We start from the raw sequence: 20300 nt of genomic DNA on the forward strand, positions 1-20300 counted from the left end.
TCAGATGAAATTTTAAAAAATTATTTGCCAGCACTTATTTTGGGAAGGATCAGCTTATGTGTGAGAGAAAAAAATTATGATTCTAGACAAAAAAAAAATCCACATTTAAAAGACTCAGTATGATTGATTCCTGGCAGAACAATATGAGTTCTTCAAGACCAATAAGATCACAGTCCTAATACTGATATTAACAGATTGACTGACCACTGATTAATCAATAAAGTAATGGAAGATACAAAGACAAATCTGTATCTACCTTCAAAGGATTTAAATTCTATTGAGGAGGCAACATATACGTAATCAGTATATGTAATAAATGCAAGGGGCTTTGTTGTAGTTTCTTGTTTATTTGTTTTTGGGAAGTACCAGCTGGGAGAGGGAGAATTGGGAAAGTTTTCACAGAGAAGACAATATTTGAATAGTTCTAAGAGATGGAGATAAAATGGGAGTGCATTCCAGGTATGAGGCACAGCCAGAGCAAAGATCTGGAGAAGAAAAATGTAATACCAGGTATGAAGAAAAACAAGAAACCACCATAATATAGTATGCAAGAAAAGGTAATAATGTGTAATTAGATTGGAAAGCTAGGTATGATTGATGGTGTGAAGGACTTCAAAAAGTCAACAAAAGAACTTGTATTTGGTTGTAGAGATAATAAAGATCCAACGCAATTTATTGAGTAGGGGATTGACAGGGTCAGATAGGCAATTTAGGAAAATTACTTGGATAGCTGTGAGGAGCATGAATTGGAAAGGGGAAAGAAAGAAGGAGAGGCGCAAGTTAGGAAGCTATTGCATTATTCTAGGTAAGAGGTAATGATTTATACCATGGTAGCTATGTGGGTGGATAGAAGAGGGCAGATTCAAGAGACATTATTACAGAGGTGGAATCCGTAAAACTTGGCAACTGATTGACTTGGCGGTAGGGGCTGTGTGGTTATTTGTATAGTTTATTTCATTTTGCTGTGCATCGGTTCACACAAGTCTTCCCCTGTTTCTCTGAATTTCTCATTTGAATCATTCCTTATAGTGTAGGAGTATTTTATTATGATCCTATACCACAGTTTTTAGTTGTTCCTCATCCACTTTGTTTCTAATTTTATTTTCTTTTTTTCAAGGCATTTTAACTAATCTGTTAAAGTTCAAAATAACTTATCAACTCAGACCATTTCCACTGAAACTCAGGATTATTACTTTATTTCTACTACCAGTTTTTTTAATTAAAAGAAAAATCTGAAGCATTTGGTTTGGGGAATAGATAGTTAAGGAATAAGTAAATGATATGAAGGCATCAGGAGAATAGTGTGTATTTTTAATAACAGCTAACATTTATATAGTGTTTATTGAAGTTGGTAAAGCACTTATATGTGTTGTCTCATTTGATCCTCACAACAACCCTGCGAGGCAAACGCTGCTATTATTTCCATTTTAAAATGAAAAAACTGAGATTGAGAAAAGTGTCTGAAAAGATATTTGAACTCAAAGGAGGCAGTACTGATCGGAAGTCCACCATTTTCTCCACAGTAGGCAACTTAGCTGCCATACGGTGAAAAAAGAAAAATAAGTTGAGTGAACACACATCTTTCTGAAAAGATGCTCCTGTACTCCAATTGGAGATAAAAGTGTATCCTCTGTGATCACCAAGGGACTTTTCTTGCTTTTCTGTTATTTCATTTCAAACCAATTAGTATTAACTCACCCCCTTCTGGCTTTTGAGATATAATGAATAGGTATTTGGATTTAGAGTCAAAAAGACCTGGGTTTAAATCCTCCCTCAAACACCAGCTGTGTGACTCTGCAAGTCAACTTAATCACTCCCTCAGTTTTCTTATCTGAAAAAGAAGGGGCTTGGATTTGAGGACCTCCCAGGTTACTTCTAGCTATGTCTACAGTTCGATGATCTTAAAGGACAGCTATCTCTACTGTACTTTAAAAACGGGGTGGGAGAGGGGAATTGTTTAACCTTTCTCCATAAAACAGTGTGAGAGATACTACCTTGTAAAATTTTTATTTTTATTATTATTCAATTGATAGAAAGCAGTTTCTTAATTTCCCAGTGGTGAGAAATTCTGAGTATTATTTCTGTGATCTCATCACAACCAAATGCATGTCAACCGAGTACTTTCAAAAGTTTGATTGTTTTTTGGCTTAACAATTTTATTTTATTCTACCAAATTAAGATCTGCTCTGTTTAGTTATAGTTCTTAATTATTCCATGAATACATCCTCCAGAATATCAGATGTTATGCCTGATTCTCCCCTTGCATATGGAGGAATGCACATTACTAAATGGAGAGAAGGAAAGAGCCGCCCCCACAACATCTCCCATAGTTCAGTTTATCCTCGGCTTCATGGAGACAATTGATGTCCCTGAGCCAACAGCAGCCGGACAGGCACAGGAAGATAATGGAACAGATTGTTAGGAATTATTAAACTGCCCCCTTTTGCCACAGAGCAGGGTGGGGCTATGAAGAGTATCTTATCCAATCCAGGATGGCCCAAAATTCTTAGAGCAGTCTTATGCTTTCATAGTTTAATAGTTAATAGCTGAACTTAATAGTTAATAAGTTTGATTTGATAATAATAGTTACAATTATAGTTAATAAGTAGTCTTAGTAGTCTTGGAATACACTCTATTAGAGAGGAAAATAAGTACTATTTTCCTTTATTTTCTCATTATTCTTAAAATTTCATCAGCCCACTGTCATATTAATGCCAGACTGACTTCTTACATACTTCTTCATCCATTCTCAAAACGGATAGTTATTTATTACTTAGGTATACCCAATAAAAAGCAAGTTCAAGACATAAGCTTATTTTTATCAATCTGCAATCTCATTAATGTTTCTACAGACTTTTCACACCTTCAAATCTCCATGGAGGAGTACTTTTTCACTATTTCACATTTTCCAGAATAAACACAGTTGGAGTGTTGGAAAAGACTTCAGTGGCTCTCTGATTGAAATGAGACTCCAAAAAGAAATCACTGACAAGTGATCGTGGAACCCCTTTGTGAAGACCCCCAAGAAGGAGAAGCCTATTGTCCCCTTCCTTAAGGAAGCTCATTATTTTTTTTTGCACATCTCTGACTTTTAGGAAATATTCCCTGGCATCAGGGTTAAATTGAGTTCTGACCTCTAAGTCAAACAGTAAAATCTAATTCTTTTTTAATAATAATAAAAATAAATAAAATAATTTATATAGTGCTGTAACATTTGCAGAGTGCTTTACCAACATTGCCTCATTTAATCCTCACAATGCATACTGCTTATTATCCCTGTTTTACAGGTGAAAAAAAGTGAAACAGAGAAAACGATTTGCCCAAGGTTACATAGCTAATAAGTGTCTGAAGCTAGATTCAAACTCCAGTCTTCTTGCCTCCAGGACCACTGCTCTGTGCATGGCACTTCCAAGCAATATTGAAGAAAATGAAATTGAGGAGAGCTACTCCATTTCCTGGAGGCTTCAGTTAAATGTCCTCACATGACATGGACTCAGAGCATGTCACCCTCATGGTTGGCCCGCTTTTCTGATGCTCTCTGGTTCGCCAAAGTCTCTCTTAATTGTAGTGTCCAGAACTAGTGAAGCAAAGGCTCTCTGGCCCTGATACAGCCTAAGATAATCTTAACTTTTCTGGCTGCCACACCATCCTACCGGTCTAGTTTGTAGTTTAATATTTTTTATTTATTCATTTTTGGTGAGGCAATTGGGAGTTAAGTGACTTACCCAGGGTCATACAGCTAGTAAGTGTTAAGTGTCTGAGGTTGGATTTGAACTCAGGTCCTCCAGATTCCAGGCCCAGTGTTCTATTCACTGCTCCACCTAGCTGCCCCATATTGTTGACATTTTTGAGATAAACTACTGCCTAATCTTACTTCCCCCATCTTGCACTTATGAAGTGGCTTTTTGAATCTATAAAAACTTACATTTTTAAATACATATATATGTATTTTCCCAATTACATGTGAAAACAATTTTTTTGGAGGGGGGAAGGCAAGACAATTGGGTTTCAGTGACTTGCTCAAGGTCACACAGCTAGCAAGTGTCAAGTGTCTCAGATCAGATTTGAACTCAGGTCCTCCCGACTCCTGCACTGGTGCACATTCGGTGCACCACCCAACTGCCCCTAAAACAATTTTATAAACATTTTTTAAAGTTTGAGTTCCAAATTCTGTCTCTCCCTTCCTCCCCTCTTCTCTGAGATGGTAAGTAATCTAAAATATTTTATACGTGTGCAATCATGTAAAACATTTCCATATTAGTCATTTTGTATAAGAAGACTCAAATAAAAGAGGAATGAAAGTGACAAATAGCCACTGAATTTCATCTTTTTAGTTCTATCCCTGTAATAGAGATTCATTTGTAACATGAGGATAATAATAGCATCAATTTTCTGTGGTTATTGAGAGGATCAAATGAAATAATATTTGCAGAGCATTCTGTGAAACCTTCAAGTGCTCTAAACATGCTAACTTATTGATGCTAACCTAGCCTGTCATGATTTTTTGGATCATGCTTCTGGCACCCTTTCGTTCCTTTTAGCAATTCTGGGCACCAGTATGACATTTAAAGTGTGATCCCCTCACTTTCTCTTACATGATCAGTTTTCCTCCTTTTCTAAATGTATAAATCTTTAGTATCTCTTGAATTAGATAGATAGACAGACAGACAAACAGGATCAGCTAGAACTGGTGCATTCCAGCTCACAAGAACCAATTGTCAAATTTTCAGTATTAACATTTAAATCTTAGAAAGTGGAAAATGCCACAGATCAATGCTACAACAAAAGATTACAAATTTATTTTTTTGTTGAGTGTCTAGATTTGTGAAAATGATGTAGAAAATATTAATAATGCAGATTAAACTTAAAAGTATGTCATTCATTCTTTTGAGGGAAAGGAGTCAGTTGTTAAATATTTACCAGCACATAGCTGTAACAGTTGAACTCTATAGATTTTCCATTTAACACTATACCAGTCTTTATGATAGTCATTCTTTATTCACTTTTTTCTTCCTTCCTTCCTTCCTTCCCTCCCTCCCTCCCCCTTCCTTCCTTCCTTCCTTCCTTCCTTCCTTCCTTCCTTCCTTCCTTCCTTCCTTCCTTCCTTCCTTCCTTCCTTCCTTCCTCTTTTTTTCATTTGAATGTTTAAACGATTGTGTTGGGGAGCCTATAATCACACAGTTTATTCCTTTCCATCTTTATCCTTTCTTCTAACTTGCATTTTTTTAAAAGTTTGTTCTAACCATTGAATGATCTTAGTGAAAACAGAAAACAGATTCTGAAATAATTTCAGCATCGATGACCAGGTGTTTCTAGTTTGTTACTACATTATCCATTTCATTTTTTGTGTGCGTTAGTGTTTGTCACATCTAGGATCGTTTGACTATCTTAATTAGCATTGTATTCATCACGGTGTATGAGTTTTGCATAAAAACTAGCAGAACCAGGGGATTTATAGACAACAAATAGAATTTAAACAAAACAGATCTGCTCACGTTTCTTTGGAGATAATTTCTCTTAATTAGCAAAAATAGAACCACCACATTTGTACCAAACTGGTTTATTATCTGATATACTGTGCAAGCAGATTACTTTAGCTATTAACATAAGCTCCAAAAAAAAAAAAATCAGGGTACTTTACATTGATGTTTTCCTGTAGTATTTAAAATATCAATAATATCAACAATAGCAACTTTTTTATCTTTTATATTCTCTATTAAATTTTTATATTCTTTGTTAAAATGTTAAGTGTTTGGGGGGTCTAGGGAGATTTAGTATTCTGGTACATTTTCTAGGCAGAAGGTTTATATGTTTATTTTAAAATGAGATTTTCAGTGCAAATGTAAATTAAGTAGTTTATTTTAGGGTACTACCGTAGTTTTTCTAGAGTTAAATTTGATTAGCTATTCATAGCATTTTGATGACCTGTGACAAATGAGAAGAGTATAGAATTGGGTAGAGTTACTAGATCAGATCATTTTGCTTTGAGAGTGATAAATGCAGCATAAAAATTATTTAAAGATCCCATAGTATGCCAAAAGTGATAGTAAAGAAAGCTGTCACCACCATATCTATAAAGTTATGCCCAATGCAACTGTTGACAGTTGGTTCTCATTTGGCTGATCCAGTCTGTCTACAGTCTCATGCACTGATTCAATAATTTTTCATTATGATGAGCTTTCCAACTATTTTTCAGTTACAAATCTCATTTTTAGAGTCTTGCCACCTCTGTGGAAATAAAGTAATGCCTGGGAGTATGAAAGCCTTTCTGCTGAACTATAAGCCCCTTTAGGGCAGGGAACATGCCCTGTTCTTCTTGGTATCCCCTACAATACCTACCACAGTGTTTTGCAGATAGTAACATCTCAATAAAACTTTATTGAATGAATGAGAGACTGAAAAATACCTGAAAAATCAATTATTTTAGTAATCATTGTTAATGTCCTTAAAATCACCTCTTATTATTCAATGTCCTAAAGCATTAAAAACAAAAAAAGTCATTTTTTTCAAAATCACCAAATAATGCCTCAGTACACTATAATGATTTCATACACATTTCAAAACTATAAAAGGAAAGTTTCCATAACTACTAGAATAAGATATATAATTCTATAAAGCGTATGTAGTGCTTGTTCCAATAAAATGTAAGCCATTTGGGATCGAGAGGTTTTTCAGTTCATGTCTTTTTATCCCCAGTCCCTAATGCAGTGTCTTGCATACAATACATGCTTAATGTTGTCAAATGAACTTAGAATAGAGGATTTTAGCTGGAAGCAAGGGTATACTGGTAAATGTTTAACAACTGGTTCTCTAAAAACTATATTTATGTACATGACACATTTTAAAGCTTAATCTCCATTATTAATGTTTTCTCCATCACTTTCTTAAGTCTAAATAACCAACAAAACAATAAATCCAGCACTGATTTGTAGTGTTTGCTAGTTTCTGAGGTGCAAATATTCACATGGAAAATTTAACAACCGGCTCTTGGCTTGAGCTAACTCTAGCACACCCCTGATTGAAAGGGACCTAAGAGATCATTTAGTTTAGCCTTCTTAAATAAGGAATAAATATAAATGAGGAAATATCAATATGGAAACGGAGTCCTCCCAATTCACTAAATCGTTTGCTCCAAGATAACACACGTAGTAAAGACAGGGTTGGCATTCAAACTCTTAAGCTTTTAAATTCCATGTTTTTTCCACTTTAGGAGTATCTATTTGCTTAAGATTCAATATTTTAAGAGTCCATGATCTCATTGATGGGGGTTCTTAGTCCAATGGTGCAGTTCACAATCCATTCAAACCTTCCCATCCTATATAACTCTTGCCCATGTCTTTCCATGAATCTTCTCCATTGGTTCCATCCAATGGTGGAAATGTTCTTTAAATCTTTTGCCCTTGTGTATCTGTTGCATTATCCTTCATTTTTGTTTCATGACTTATTGCCTCCCTTCTTTATCCTGCTTCACTCTGGTGCTATAATACACAGTTCTGTACAGTTCTTTACTGGTAATGTGTTTCAGACTTTCTCATACTCTTCATGTACTCTCCTTCCAAAATCTTATCCCTTCAGATTCTAAGACTCACAGTCATACAATATCATCAGAATAATATTGATGTTAAATTTAAGATGGCCCTTTATTTCAGGGAGACGTTAGGAATCATTAAAAGCACTGCAGAATTTTCCAAAGGAAATTCATTGAATTAGTCGAGCACTTATTAAACACCTACTATGTACAACATGCATGCTAAGTCCTTAGGATATAAAAAACAATATTGAAATAGCCCCTTCCTTCAAGAAGCCTACTTTCTATCAACTCTATCCAGTCTGTTTTCTTTCTGATAATTGTAGGACTAACTCATTGTTCATCTACAGTAAGTTTAAAAAAAAACAACAAAATTTTGAGTCCCTATTCAGCAGGTGAGGAAACTAAGACTGAAAAAAATGAAAAGACTTGTTCAGGGCAGGATTTACACTTGTTTCCTTACCTTTAAGGATGTGCTTGAAAGTAATAGACTTATATTTCTTACAAAACATTTTTTAATTCATGATGTTTTATCATTTCTTTTTAAAATTCACCACATTTATACCAAATCAATGAGGTTCTGTTTGTGCATTTTGATAACTTTTAATTGTCAAATTCAGAATTTGTATATGTGATTTTTACATTTGTCATTTTAAGTAGATGTGTAATTATATATGTGCATATCATCTTTCTCTTTAGGGATAAATCATCACTAAAAGCTATTAATGTAACTGAAACATCATTGGAATATGCAGATTTGGAAAATAATATTAAATACAATGCCTATGTCACAGCAAGCACAAGATTTGGTGATGGGAAAATCAAAAGTAACTACATTAGTTTTAGGACACCAGAAGGAGGTAAGTTCTCATGGAAATAAGCTAATGAAAAATGTAGTTCTGTTAGAAAGAAAACGGATCATATGTCAGATGCTTTTTTATTTTGTGGCATTGTAGCTCAAAATCTAATAATGACATAATTCTAAAACACTGAATTATATTCAGATCTGCTACATATTTTCCTCTGTTTCTTATTTGTATATTGCATAACACCATAATTCCTTGCTTAGTTAGGTGTCCACATGACATATGACTCCAGCCTTGCTATACTGTTGCCCTCTGGATCCTAGACAATGGCTCTCTTAGGGCATACAGTGCTAAATGAGTTCATTCTGTTATTTTTAGTCAGAAACCCCAGTTATATCATCCAGAGACATTATCTAGCTTACACTAAATTTTTCCTGTATTATTATAGTTCCACCACCAAGTTTTTCAGTTCTGCTGATGTCTCCTCCTAAAAAAGTGAAAAAGTAGCTTTGTCAGGTTTTTTCACTCCTTTAGTGGACTTGATTAAAACGAAAATCATTTTTAACATAACCAAAGCTTTAAAAAAACACCACAACATTGAAATTCTAGCCTTCTAAAACATAATTACTTTTTGTGTTTCTCCAGCCCCCAGTGATCCACCAAAAGATGTCCATTACGCAAACCTCACTTCCTCATCAATAATTCTTTTTTGGGATCCTCCATCAAAACCCAATGGGATTATACAATACTATTCTGTTTATTACCAAAATAATTCAGGTACTTTTATGCAGGTAAGAATTTGTTTTTCTCTTAATTTTCCCCCCACTCCTTTAATTTCCAGCAGTGATAGCACAGGGTGATCTCTGGTAAAGAAAGGTGTTTGGGCTTATTCTTATAAGTAAAATTATATTTTTTAGCAAATCTATTCCTGACATAAAATGAAATTTAGACACATATTCCCATATATTTGATATGAATTATAATTCAAAAAGAGGTAATATATCACTTCAGCATATTTGACAAAAAGATTACAGTAGTTTCTAAAATACTATATTTGTATTTCAAAATCAATCAATAAATACTTACTAATATATTTTTATGATAACTTTTTTTACCTGAACTGAATGCTTCCTGGATTAGCTGTAGTTTCTTGTTGCCAACGTTTTCAGCCCTCCATTTAAATGATTAAAAGTAAACATTATATTATCTGTGAAGTGATCATGTAAATAGGGCCTAAATGGGTCATTAGAAGCTTCTTCATGTAAGCATGAATAGCATTTCCTTTTGCAAAAAATATTTTGCCGCTTGCTATCCATCCAGTTTTGACAAATTTAGCTTTTATTAACTATTTTAAACAATGCTTTGAAGTATATGATTATCACAGAAAGGCACAGAGTACTCTCAATTAGAAGGTATCAGGAGGATCTCCTATTTCTCAAAGTTCATTTGCTCATTTTCCCCCTCTAGAATTAGACTTAATTAATGATAATATAAATGCAGGTATTATTTATTTAAAGAACTTGGAATTATGGTACAGAAGTGATGCTTAGATTGAACAGTGAGCAATTAGCAGAAATTCATCAGAACAATTGATGAACAGCTGCAAAGGTACGATGTCTTTAATATGGTTTTGAAGCTTTCATTTTAAAGCACATAGTGATATGCCATCCTCAGACTTCATTGTCTGCACCTTTCGTTAACAGTCATTCATGTAACTTCCCATTTGATAGATGTGGAAACTGAGGCTGAAAGGAGTTCAGTGACTTGACCAAACAGGTGGTAAATAGCAGAGTTGAGAGGAGATGCTTTCCAGGCCTGGGAGTATCCTTGGAAAAAACAGGGAAATGGCACATGGCCTGTCAAGTTTAAGAAATACTCATTGTGTTAGTTTGGCTGGAATATAGAGTTTAGGAAGAGGAAATAATGCAAAATAGTTCTAGAAAAATAAGTAATAACCATTTTATCAAAGACTAAGTGCGTAGGTTACCGTAGAAGTAATAAGTAATAAGGAGACATTAAAGATTTGGAGCAGGCAAGTGACACGGTCAGATTTATCCTTAGGACAAGTAGTATGGATAGATGTGACTTCTTTGTCAATCTCTATCACTCAGTCTACAGAAGGCCAGTCTTTATCCACTAGGTCTTATGACTTTATTTTGGAGTTTCTAGAGGAAAAAAGACCAAACACTTTGCTGGTTTATCACAGTATTATGGGGAGGTACTACATGGCACAGTGAAAAGAGAGTTAAACTTGGAGTCAGGAGAGACCATTGCAAATTCTGCCTCTAACACTCATTAGTTTGATGATTACAGTCAAAGGGAACCATATTGACTCATCTGAAAAATGAGAGGGTAGAAATGACATTTCCCAAAGTTCTTGTGAGCATCAAATGAGATAACAGATTAAGTGCTTTGTAAATCTTAGCAATATAAACATGATCCAATATCATTATTCCACCAAAATAAGTCAAAGAATTGTGCTGAATAACGGATTTTCAATTTCCAAAGTTTGTTTATGAATATTGACTCATGGTGAATTTTTGACTACAATTGAGCATTTTGTACTATAGACTATAATTTTGGAGAGCATCTATGTAATTAAGAACAACTCAGCATAAACTAACAAAAACATTGCGTTTGTATTTCAGAACTTCACTCTCCATGACATCGTCAGTTTCTCTGACAATATGACTATATCTGCAGTAATAGAAAATTTGGCGATATTCAGCTCCTATGTATTCTGGGTGACAGCAAGTACTTCAGTTGGAAATGGGAACAAAACCAGTGAGACAATTCAAGTATACACAGATCAAGACAGTATGTAAACTGAGACAATATTTGATTTAAGAAATGTTTTTAACTGTATAGATTTAAAGTTGATTTCAATAGCTTTTACAAAGTATCTCTACTAGTTATTATCTTTTGAATACTTTAGATAAGTTTATGAATCATTAATTAAAAATATTAATTTAAAATATATTTTATATTCCTGCAAAAGTACTATTCTTTTATGTTTTCAGCCTCTGGAAATGGTTTCTAAATATAGAATATGTATTGCTTTTCAAAAATTTCATTACTCTCTATATGATGGTTAAACTAATGACATAATTTCCCTCAAAACTGATTTATATGAGAAAATTTATTTAAGTAATTTAAAAATCACTTGTAAATTATAGTTTAGTGTATTAATCATTATTAATAAGATATAATTAATATAAAAGCATAATAATTATTATAGATTACTATATTAATATAAAGATTACTTACTAACATAATCTTGACCTTTTCTGTGTTTGGAGATACATGGAAGATTTTCTTTAACATTACCGATGTTAGCTTTTTAAAAATTCATTTTTAATTGATGTGTTTATGACATCTTATTTTGGTTCAAAGTTACTTATCTATTGCTACTACAGTGTTCTGTAATGATAATTTTCTGCCTTGTAACATTCTATGCATTTTATTGTTTTTTTAGGATTCATCTTAAGATTGCAGTGCCATATTCAATTAACTACTTTTCCATCTTTCTTACCCCCCAGTGCTAGTATTATTATTATTGCTGTTGTTTTTATTAATATTATGAAATATTATTACCCTAAACTGGATCTGTGAATCGGTCACAGCAATATTTATTTTTCAGCCCAGTGGTGAATATCATCAACAGAAACCCAGGTGGTTCAGACCTTCTTAATTTCCAGTAGCTCTCAAATTGATTAATATAAACTTCTCAAAACATGGAATATGATTAAAGCTTTTTATACCTGATTTTTTTTTGGAGAAAGGAATTGTTTTAGCTGTTTTGGATTTTTGTAGTTCTGTCATTGTTTTAAGATTTGAAAATTAAAAATTAATATTTTAGGTTTAAAATTATTATCTGGTCTTTTTGATCCAGACTTGTGATTAACCCAATATGGATCCCTCCCACAAAAGCAAGGGCAACTCCCTTATAATTTCCATACTTCAACTTTAACTATATTATTTCTGAATGGTGCTGGTATTAACTTTTCTTCCACTCATACAAGGATCAAAGTGACCCTGTTTACAATCTGCACTACTAGAAATTGTCCAGTCATTTCAAATTAATTTAATAATTCACATATAAGAGAATTTACTTCTACTTTTGTGGTTTGCATCATAGTAACTTCCCCTTTTCTTTTCCACATGTGTCACTTGAGTTGCTGTTGAGATGAGATGCTCCAGAAGTACCTATCCCAGAAGTCCAAGTTAAAAATGTGACCAACATCTCTCATCTCCATGGCAACTCAACTGCTTCACTGTAAAAAGTACCATTTATCTGGACGGGGCCAGTACTTCTAGGAAGAGTGAATGTGATGACTCCAAAGATATCATCTGCCCTTTAAAATAAGTTGCTAAATAGAGTTTGTCTTTTTTCTTTCTTTTTGGTAGAAATGTGGAAACACACACGTAGACACATTTTTAAGTATAAAGATATGTGCTATCTATAATTAAAGGGACAAAATGAAAGTATACTTAAAACCATCATGTTTTATTCAGTCAGTCAACAGGCAATGGCTTAGTGTACGGTCCTGGTCACGATCTGCTTCCCTAAGACCAGTTTGGCTAAGTATATAGAGGTTCCTTACTAATAGGTAGCCAACCAGACATTGTTTCTGTTCCATCATCACAATATGCTAAACTAAGAAAAAAACGCAAAATGATCCTTAATTCTATGTAGCTCACTTCCATTTCTGCAGTAATAGTGGTAAAGAAGGGGAAACAGGGCCAAAAGGGGCTAAGGATCACTGTTTTTAGGCCACTGATGAATTTAACTATTATCCATCTAAATATTTGTTCAATGGATAATGAATTGGCAAGAAGAATCCTATGAAGACAATTTCTTACAAAAAGAAAATAATTTCTTATCTTCAAAAGACGTTGACCTATTTGTATTAAATAAACAAAGGCAATTAGAAAGATATATTATAGCAACTGGCATTTCCCATAATCAGAGTTATAAAAATGGTCACATATCTAGAAGTGTGTATGACATGATATTTACAAAATATTCGTGCAATGTATTTTCACGTATTTTAATTGCAATAGCTCACGACTGTTATATTTTGCTTATTATATATCAGTACCAGAAGGGCTTGTTGAAAACTTGACTTATGAAACTCTTTCATCAACTGCAATAAATGTCAGCTGGTTCCCACCATCTCAGCCCAACGGTCTAGTCTTCTACTATGTTTCACTGAGTTTACAAGAAAACCCACGTAGAACAAGACCACCTCTGAAAACTTATGAGAGAAGCCTGGTTTTTGACAAACTGAAAAAATACACTGACTATATATTAAAAGTCACTCCAGCCACAGAAAAAGGATTCTCTGATTTGTATACAGCTCAACTACACATCAAAACTGAAGAAGATGGTAGGCTTAGGATAATTACTTTATTTATCAAGCCTCTGCTTATCTTTTCATATAATTTTTCTGGTAGAATAATACTTCTACTTTGTAATTTTTTTTTTGGTTTCCTTCTAAGTAATAGATTTTTCTTTATAATTACAACTTTATAGTTTTCCTATAGCCTTTATTGTAAGATGTTTAGCTAATAATAAACATTGTTTCCATTTGTTACTAAAGCCTAATTACTTAATAATGATAATTCAGCTTCATTTTTTATTCTTTTTTTTCTTTTATAGTCCCAGACTCTTCACCAATAATCAACACTTTTAAAAACCTTTCTTCTACCTCAGTTTTTTTGTCCTGGGATCCCCCAGTACAACCAAATGGTGCTATAATAAGTTATGATTTAACTTTAGATGGACCAAATGAAAGCTACTCTTTTACTGCTTCTGAAAACTCTATTATACTGGACAAACTCTCACCATTTACACTATACAGCTTTTCTGCTGCTGCAAGAACCAGAAAAGGTCTTGGTCCTTCTTCCACGCTCTTTTTTTACACAGATGAGGCAGGTAAGAGATCGTCATAATGCCACCTTGCTGCTTTCAAAATCTTCTATTTTGAAAACAGGAATAACAAAGAGAATTAAAGCATATTTGACAGTCTTCTTGCAACAGGTTCACAACTACTGAGCTGCTTTTCTGATCTTCTCTAATAGTGGAGCGCCAGGATCCAGAGTTGTGTTTTAATCTGCTCTGGAAACTCCAAGTTTGTATTGAAAAGACATAAGCAATTGTGGTATCTGTTTTGTTTCTATTATTTTCTTTTTCAAACGAAAGCACATTTGTGCCATAAATCTTTGTGGATTATTGTTTTGTCCAGATAAATCTGAAGTGTTATTTTTATATTGTTAGTTTCTGTAAGTATAAATAATGTAATGTATTTTTCTACAGCACCACTAGCACCACCACAGAATTTGACTATAATCAATTACACTTCTGACTCTGTGTGGCTGACATGGAACCCAAGTCCTCTTCCAAGTGGTGTTGTGAAAGTTTATAATATTAGAGTTCATGAGAATGGAACGGACACTATATTTTATCAGGTAGGTTTATTGTATTTTAGTATATGTGAAATTCAATTTGAGTTTCATAAAGGCATCACTGTGTTTTATGTAAACTTTGTGACTCCCACCTCAGTGCCTAGCACAGTGCACACTGTACACAGTAGGCATGTAGTATTTTTTTTAATTTCAATTTAAAATTTAAAGAAAGAAAAAAACTTTGATTCCTTTAGTTTCACCAAAATTTATTTTTTAACTACTCCCCCCCCATTTCAGAAAAGGTTTTTGTTATCTGAAATTGAGAGGGGGCAGGGAATATGTGGAACATTTACTAAGTTTCTATTTGATATTGCTAGCTCTGAACCATGTGGAACATAATGTAGACTGCTATGACCTCAGCTCATTGGAAGGTTTCAGTTTTAGACTTTTATTAATGTTCAATTGACTTAATTTTGGGAAATGCCTAACAAATGCATTTTTGCATGCTAGTTTAAAATTGAATGTTATCTTAAGCTAATTATTTTTTAAATTAGGAATTGTATGTGGATCTGTTTTTTTCTCATTTAAAAATGATATGGTAGAGAATCTGCGTTTTATTTGTAAAGTACTGCAAATCATTCTAAATGGTATTTAGAGTTTTCAAAAAGTATTCCCTTTATTTAAACATCAATCCAATTAAAATTTTAAAAAAGATTCTTTATAATTGAGAATCATTAGGAGAGTATTCATGTATGATTGTCAGACAGGGCTCTGAATATATTAGAATGATTAACATTTTTAATTATGAAAAATATATCCTATCCTCATTAATCTTCCTTTTAGAATATCTCCTTATCTTTTTTGTAAGAAAAATAAAACACTGGAATGTTTGTGTTAAATTACTTCAAGAATAGTGAGAACAATTTGTTACAAACATATTATTCACTTCTGTAGGGTATTAGAATTTATTACTGATGACAAATCAGTTTAATAATGCTATTAGCTAGCAAAATGAATAGAAATAATGAGGAGTAGTTAAAAATCTATTATGAGGAATAGGAACTTTCTTGACATGAAGATATTGCTATGGAATCTGATAGGCTGAATGGAATTTGAATTACATTACTCAATAAATGCGGAATCTGTTTCCCAGAAGTGTGAAATTAGATTAATGACGCTAAGCCTCTGGCTCTCTATTTTTCCCCCTGTCTAATCCTAATTTTCTTCCATGTCTTTTATATGTGTCTGCTTTTACTAAGATTTCTTTCTCTTTAAGCTACAGTGAGAATAATAGGAAATGGACAGCAGAAGGGAAAGAGAGAATTAGGTTTTAGGGTACTCGTATTGCTAGATAGCATTTTATATAGATGGAAATCCTATATGCTTCAAATCCTTACCCCGGGAATGGGAGTACCTTTGAGTTCTTGTAGGCTATGCTGGCAAAGTAGAAGTTGTCAGTCACTGAAGTAGGAAGTATCAAATTTGAAATCAGAAGTCTTGAGTTAAAATATTTCTCCTGCTACTTAATACCATTGGGTACTCAGTTTCCTCATCTGTAAAATGTTACAGTTAGACTAAATGCTCTTTAATCCTGCTCAAAATATATAAGCAAATACTTGAAATATGAACTCAGTGAAGCTTTGTCTGCGGTCTAAGGACCAACTCAACCAAATACTAAGAGACTTGTTACCAAAAGTTTGATCATTAGGTGCTGAAATTTTTTTAGGTAGGACAGTGTTTGAGTGTTATATAATTTTCCCCAAAATTTATTAATTTATTTGTTTTCAGTTTTCAATAATCACTTCTGTAAGTTTCAAGTTTTCTCCTCTCCATCCCAAAGAAAGCATGCAATCTTATGTGAGTACTACACATGAATTCCTATTAAACACATTTTCACATTAGTCATATTGCATAGAAGAATTAAAACGAATGGGAGAAACCATGAGAAAAACAAAGCATAATAAAGGAGAAAATAGTCTGCTTCATTCTGCATTACAACTCCATAATTCTTTCTCTCAATGTGGATGGCTTTTTGCATCATGAGTCCTTTGGAAATGTTTTAGGTCTTAGGTTTAGGTCTTTAGGTTTGCTGTGAAGGACTAAGTCTATCGAAAACAGTACTCTGACACTGTGGCTATACTGTGCTTATTGTTCTCCTGGCTCTGCTCATTTCATTCAGCATCAGTTCATATAAGTCTTTCCAGGTTTTTCTTGAGTCTGCCTATTTATCATTTATTATACTCCATTACAGGCATATATTACAACTTGTTCAGTCATTCCCCAATTGATGAGCATCACCTCAATTTCCAGTTCTTGACAACAACAAAAAGAGCTACTACAAATATTTTTTACATGTGGGTCCTTTTCCCATTTTTATGATCTCTTTGGGATACAGTCATAGAAGCGGTATTGCTGTATTAAAGGATATGTACATTTTTATATCCCTTTGGGCATAGTTCCAAATTGTTCTCCAGAATCATTGGATCAGCTCACAGCTCCACCAACAAAGAGTGTTCCAACTCTCCCACATCTTCTCCAACGTTTGTCATTTTTCTGTTTTGTGATGTCAGCCAATCTGATACATGTGATGTGATACCTCAGAGTTGTTTTGATTTGTATCTCTCTGATCAATAGTGATTTAGAGCATTTTTTTCGTGACTATAGATAGTTTTAATTTCTTCCTCTGAAAACTACCTGTTCATATCCTTTGACCATTTATCAATTGGGAAATGGCTTGTATTCATGTAAATTTGACTCAGCTCTCCATAGATTTTTAGAAATAAAGCCTTTATCACAGACACTAGTTATAAAAATTCTTTCTGAGTTTTCTGCTTCTCTCCTAATCTTGGTTGCATTGGCTTTGTTTGTATAAAAAACTTCAATTTGATGTAATCCAAGTTATCCATTTTTCATTTCATAATATTCTCTATTTTTTGCTTGGTCATAAATTCCTCCATTCTCCATAAATCTGACAAATAAACTATTCCCTGCTCCCCTAGTTTGTTTATAGTATCAGCCTTTATACCTAGATCATCATGTACCCATCTGGACTTTATTCTAATATCCAGTGTCAGGCATTGGTTTTCACCACACTATTTTCCATTTTCCCAAGCAGTTTTTGCCAAACAGTGAGTTCTTATCCCAGAAACTGGGGTCCTTGAGTTTATCAAACAATAGACTATTATAGTCATTGAATGCTATGTTTTGTGTAGCTAACTTCTTCCACTGATCTGTCCCTTTATTTCTTAGCCAGTAGCAAGTGGTTTTGATGATTACTGCTTTATAATATAATTTAAGAACTGGTATGGCTAGGTCACCTTCCCCAGCACATCTTTTCACTAATTCCCTTGACATTCTGGATCTTTTGTTCTTTCAGATGAATTTTGATATTATTTTTTTGCCCTATAAGTAATTTTTAGTATTTTGATTGGGATGGCACTGAATAAGTAAATTAATTTAGGTAGAATTGTCATTTTTATTCTATTAACTCAGCCTATCCATGAGCAAATGATGTTTTTCCAATTATTTAGATTTGATTTTATTTGTTGGAAAAGTGTTTTTTAATTGTGTTCATAAAATGTCTGGATTTGTTTTGGAAGGTAGACTCCCAAATACTTTATAGTGTCTACAATAGTTTTAAATGGGATTACTCTTTCTATCTCTTGCTGTTGGGTTTTGTTGGTAATACATAGAAATGCACATGATTTATATGGGTTTATTTTGTATCCTGCAACTTTGCGAAAGTTGTTTATTGTTTCAAGTAATTTTCTTACTTGATTATTTGGGATTCTCTAAGTATATCATCATATTGTCTGCAAAGAGTGATAGTTTAGTTTCTTCTTCATCTATTCTAATTCTTTCTATTTCTTTTTCTTCTCTTATTGATAAAGCTAACATTCTAGTACCATATTGAGTAGCTGTGATGATAATGGGCATCCTTGTTTTACCACTGTTCTTATTGGAAATGCTTCTAGCTTATCTCCATTGCATATAATGCTTGCTGATGGTTTTAGGTAGATACTGCTTATTATTTTAAGGAAGATTCCATTTATTCCTATGCCCTCCAGTGTTTTCCTTAGGAATGGGTGTTGTATTTTCTCAAAAGCTTTTTCTACATCTATTGAGATAATCACATCATTTCTGTTAGTTTTCTTGTTGATATGATCCATTATGCTGATAGTTTTCCTAATATTGAATTAGCCCTGCATTTCTGGTATAAATCTTACCTGATCAAAGTATATTATTCTCATGATAAGTTGCTGTAATCTTTTTGCTAATATCTTATTTAAGATTTTTGCATCTATATTCATTAGAGAAATTGTTCTATGCTTTTCTTTCTCTGTTTTGGATCTTCCTGGTTTAGGTATCAGCACCACATTTACATATATAAAAAGAATTTGGTATGACTCTTTCTTCCCCAATTTTCCCAAATAGTTTCTATGGTATTGGAATTAACTGTTCCTTAAATGTTCGATAGAATTCACTTGTAAATCCATCTGTCCCTACAGACATTTTTCCTATGGAGTTCAATGACGGTTTTTTCAATTTCTTTTTAATATTCATCCATTTCACTAAGATTGTCAAATTTAGTTAAGTTACTACATAGCATTGTTCTGACCAAGTTCTTTTCCAGATGCCCATAATTGAAAGATAAGTCCTTGACTCATCTACCACTGGGCTGGATCTCTGTGTTCCCTCTTTGGGGTTTAATGCTATGCTAACTACAGACCCTGAATGCTGAGATGCCAGGATGTTCATTCTTCTGGTCTTTCAGATCTCACAAAGTCAATGTCTAAGCCCTTTACCTTTAACTGAGAAGAAAAACCACAGAGGCAAGTGATCCAGGTCTGCTTCAGGGGACTACCCTTTGGTCTCAGAGGGAAGAAGGCCTGAAGCCTGTCTTCTTACCTATTGTTTCTAGAGGACTTCTCTTAGCAAAGAAATTAAACCAACAGAGAGCAGTGATGAGTAAGACTGAGGCTGTCCAAGGCTTTATTAAAGGCTTCTCATTTCTGGTTCCACAACTACAACTTAAAAAGCTTCCAATCACACGGTCGAAAATCAGTAGTCAGTAAATATTTCTTAAGCATAGGTTGTGTTTCAGGCATTGTGTTAAGTATTGAAGATACAAAAACAAAACAAAACAAAAAAAGTCCCTGTCCTCAAAGAGCTTATAATCCAATGGCAGAAGATGACACACAAAAGCAAGGTGAAGGAGGAAGGAAGTGCTAGAGGGTACCCAGCCAGGTGGGGGTGGGACAGGAATGATGAAAAATGAGGAGTTAGATGGAAAGATCTGAGCCTTCTGTAAAGGAAGGCTTTGGGAGGAGTTTATTGCTCTGCCCTACAGGCTTCCAGTCATTGGGTGCTAAGAAGATGCTGAGAATCAAAACTGAGTTACTTTTCATGATGATGAGATAGAGAGATATGATATTCATGGACACTATGTATAGTACCTGTTGGAACATGGAAGACTCTAGAATCTCTTCATGGCATATCACGTGCCATGGTGTGTCTCCTGGAAGCTAGTTCTCCAGCCTCTCTACATAGGGAGATGC

The 20300-nt window shown here is 33.8% G+C and overlaps 1 protein-coding gene across 4 annotated transcripts in view; it reads left to right on the forward strand.

The window, feature by feature from the left end:
• PTPRQ (protein tyrosine phosphatase receptor type Q) overlaps positions 1-20300 on the forward strand; it is a 315483-nt gene that overhangs the window by 140828 nt on the left and 154355 nt on the right. For all 4 annotated transcript variants that reach the window (XM_072655471.1, XM_072655472.1, XM_072655473.1 and 1 more), the window contains 6 exons: positions 8228-8388; positions 8980-9125; positions 10983-11151; positions 13434-13724; positions 13997-14272; positions 14654-14805. In XM_072655471.1, the coding sequence (XP_072511572.1) occupies positions 8228-8388; positions 8980-9125; positions 10983-11151; positions 13434-13724; positions 13997-14272; positions 14654-14805 (1195 nt within the window). The remainder of the gene's footprint in view (positions 1-8227; positions 8389-8979; positions 9126-10982; positions 11152-13433; positions 13725-13996; positions 14273-14653; positions 14806-20300) is intronic.

This window comes from Notamacropus eugenii, chromosome 3 (genome assembly GCF_028372415.1).
Source record: "Notamacropus eugenii isolate mMacEug1 chromosome 3, mMacEug1.pri_v2, whole genome shotgun sequence".
Taxonomy (NCBI): domain Eukaryota; kingdom Metazoa; phylum Chordata; class Mammalia; order Diprotodontia; family Macropodidae; genus Notamacropus; species Notamacropus eugenii.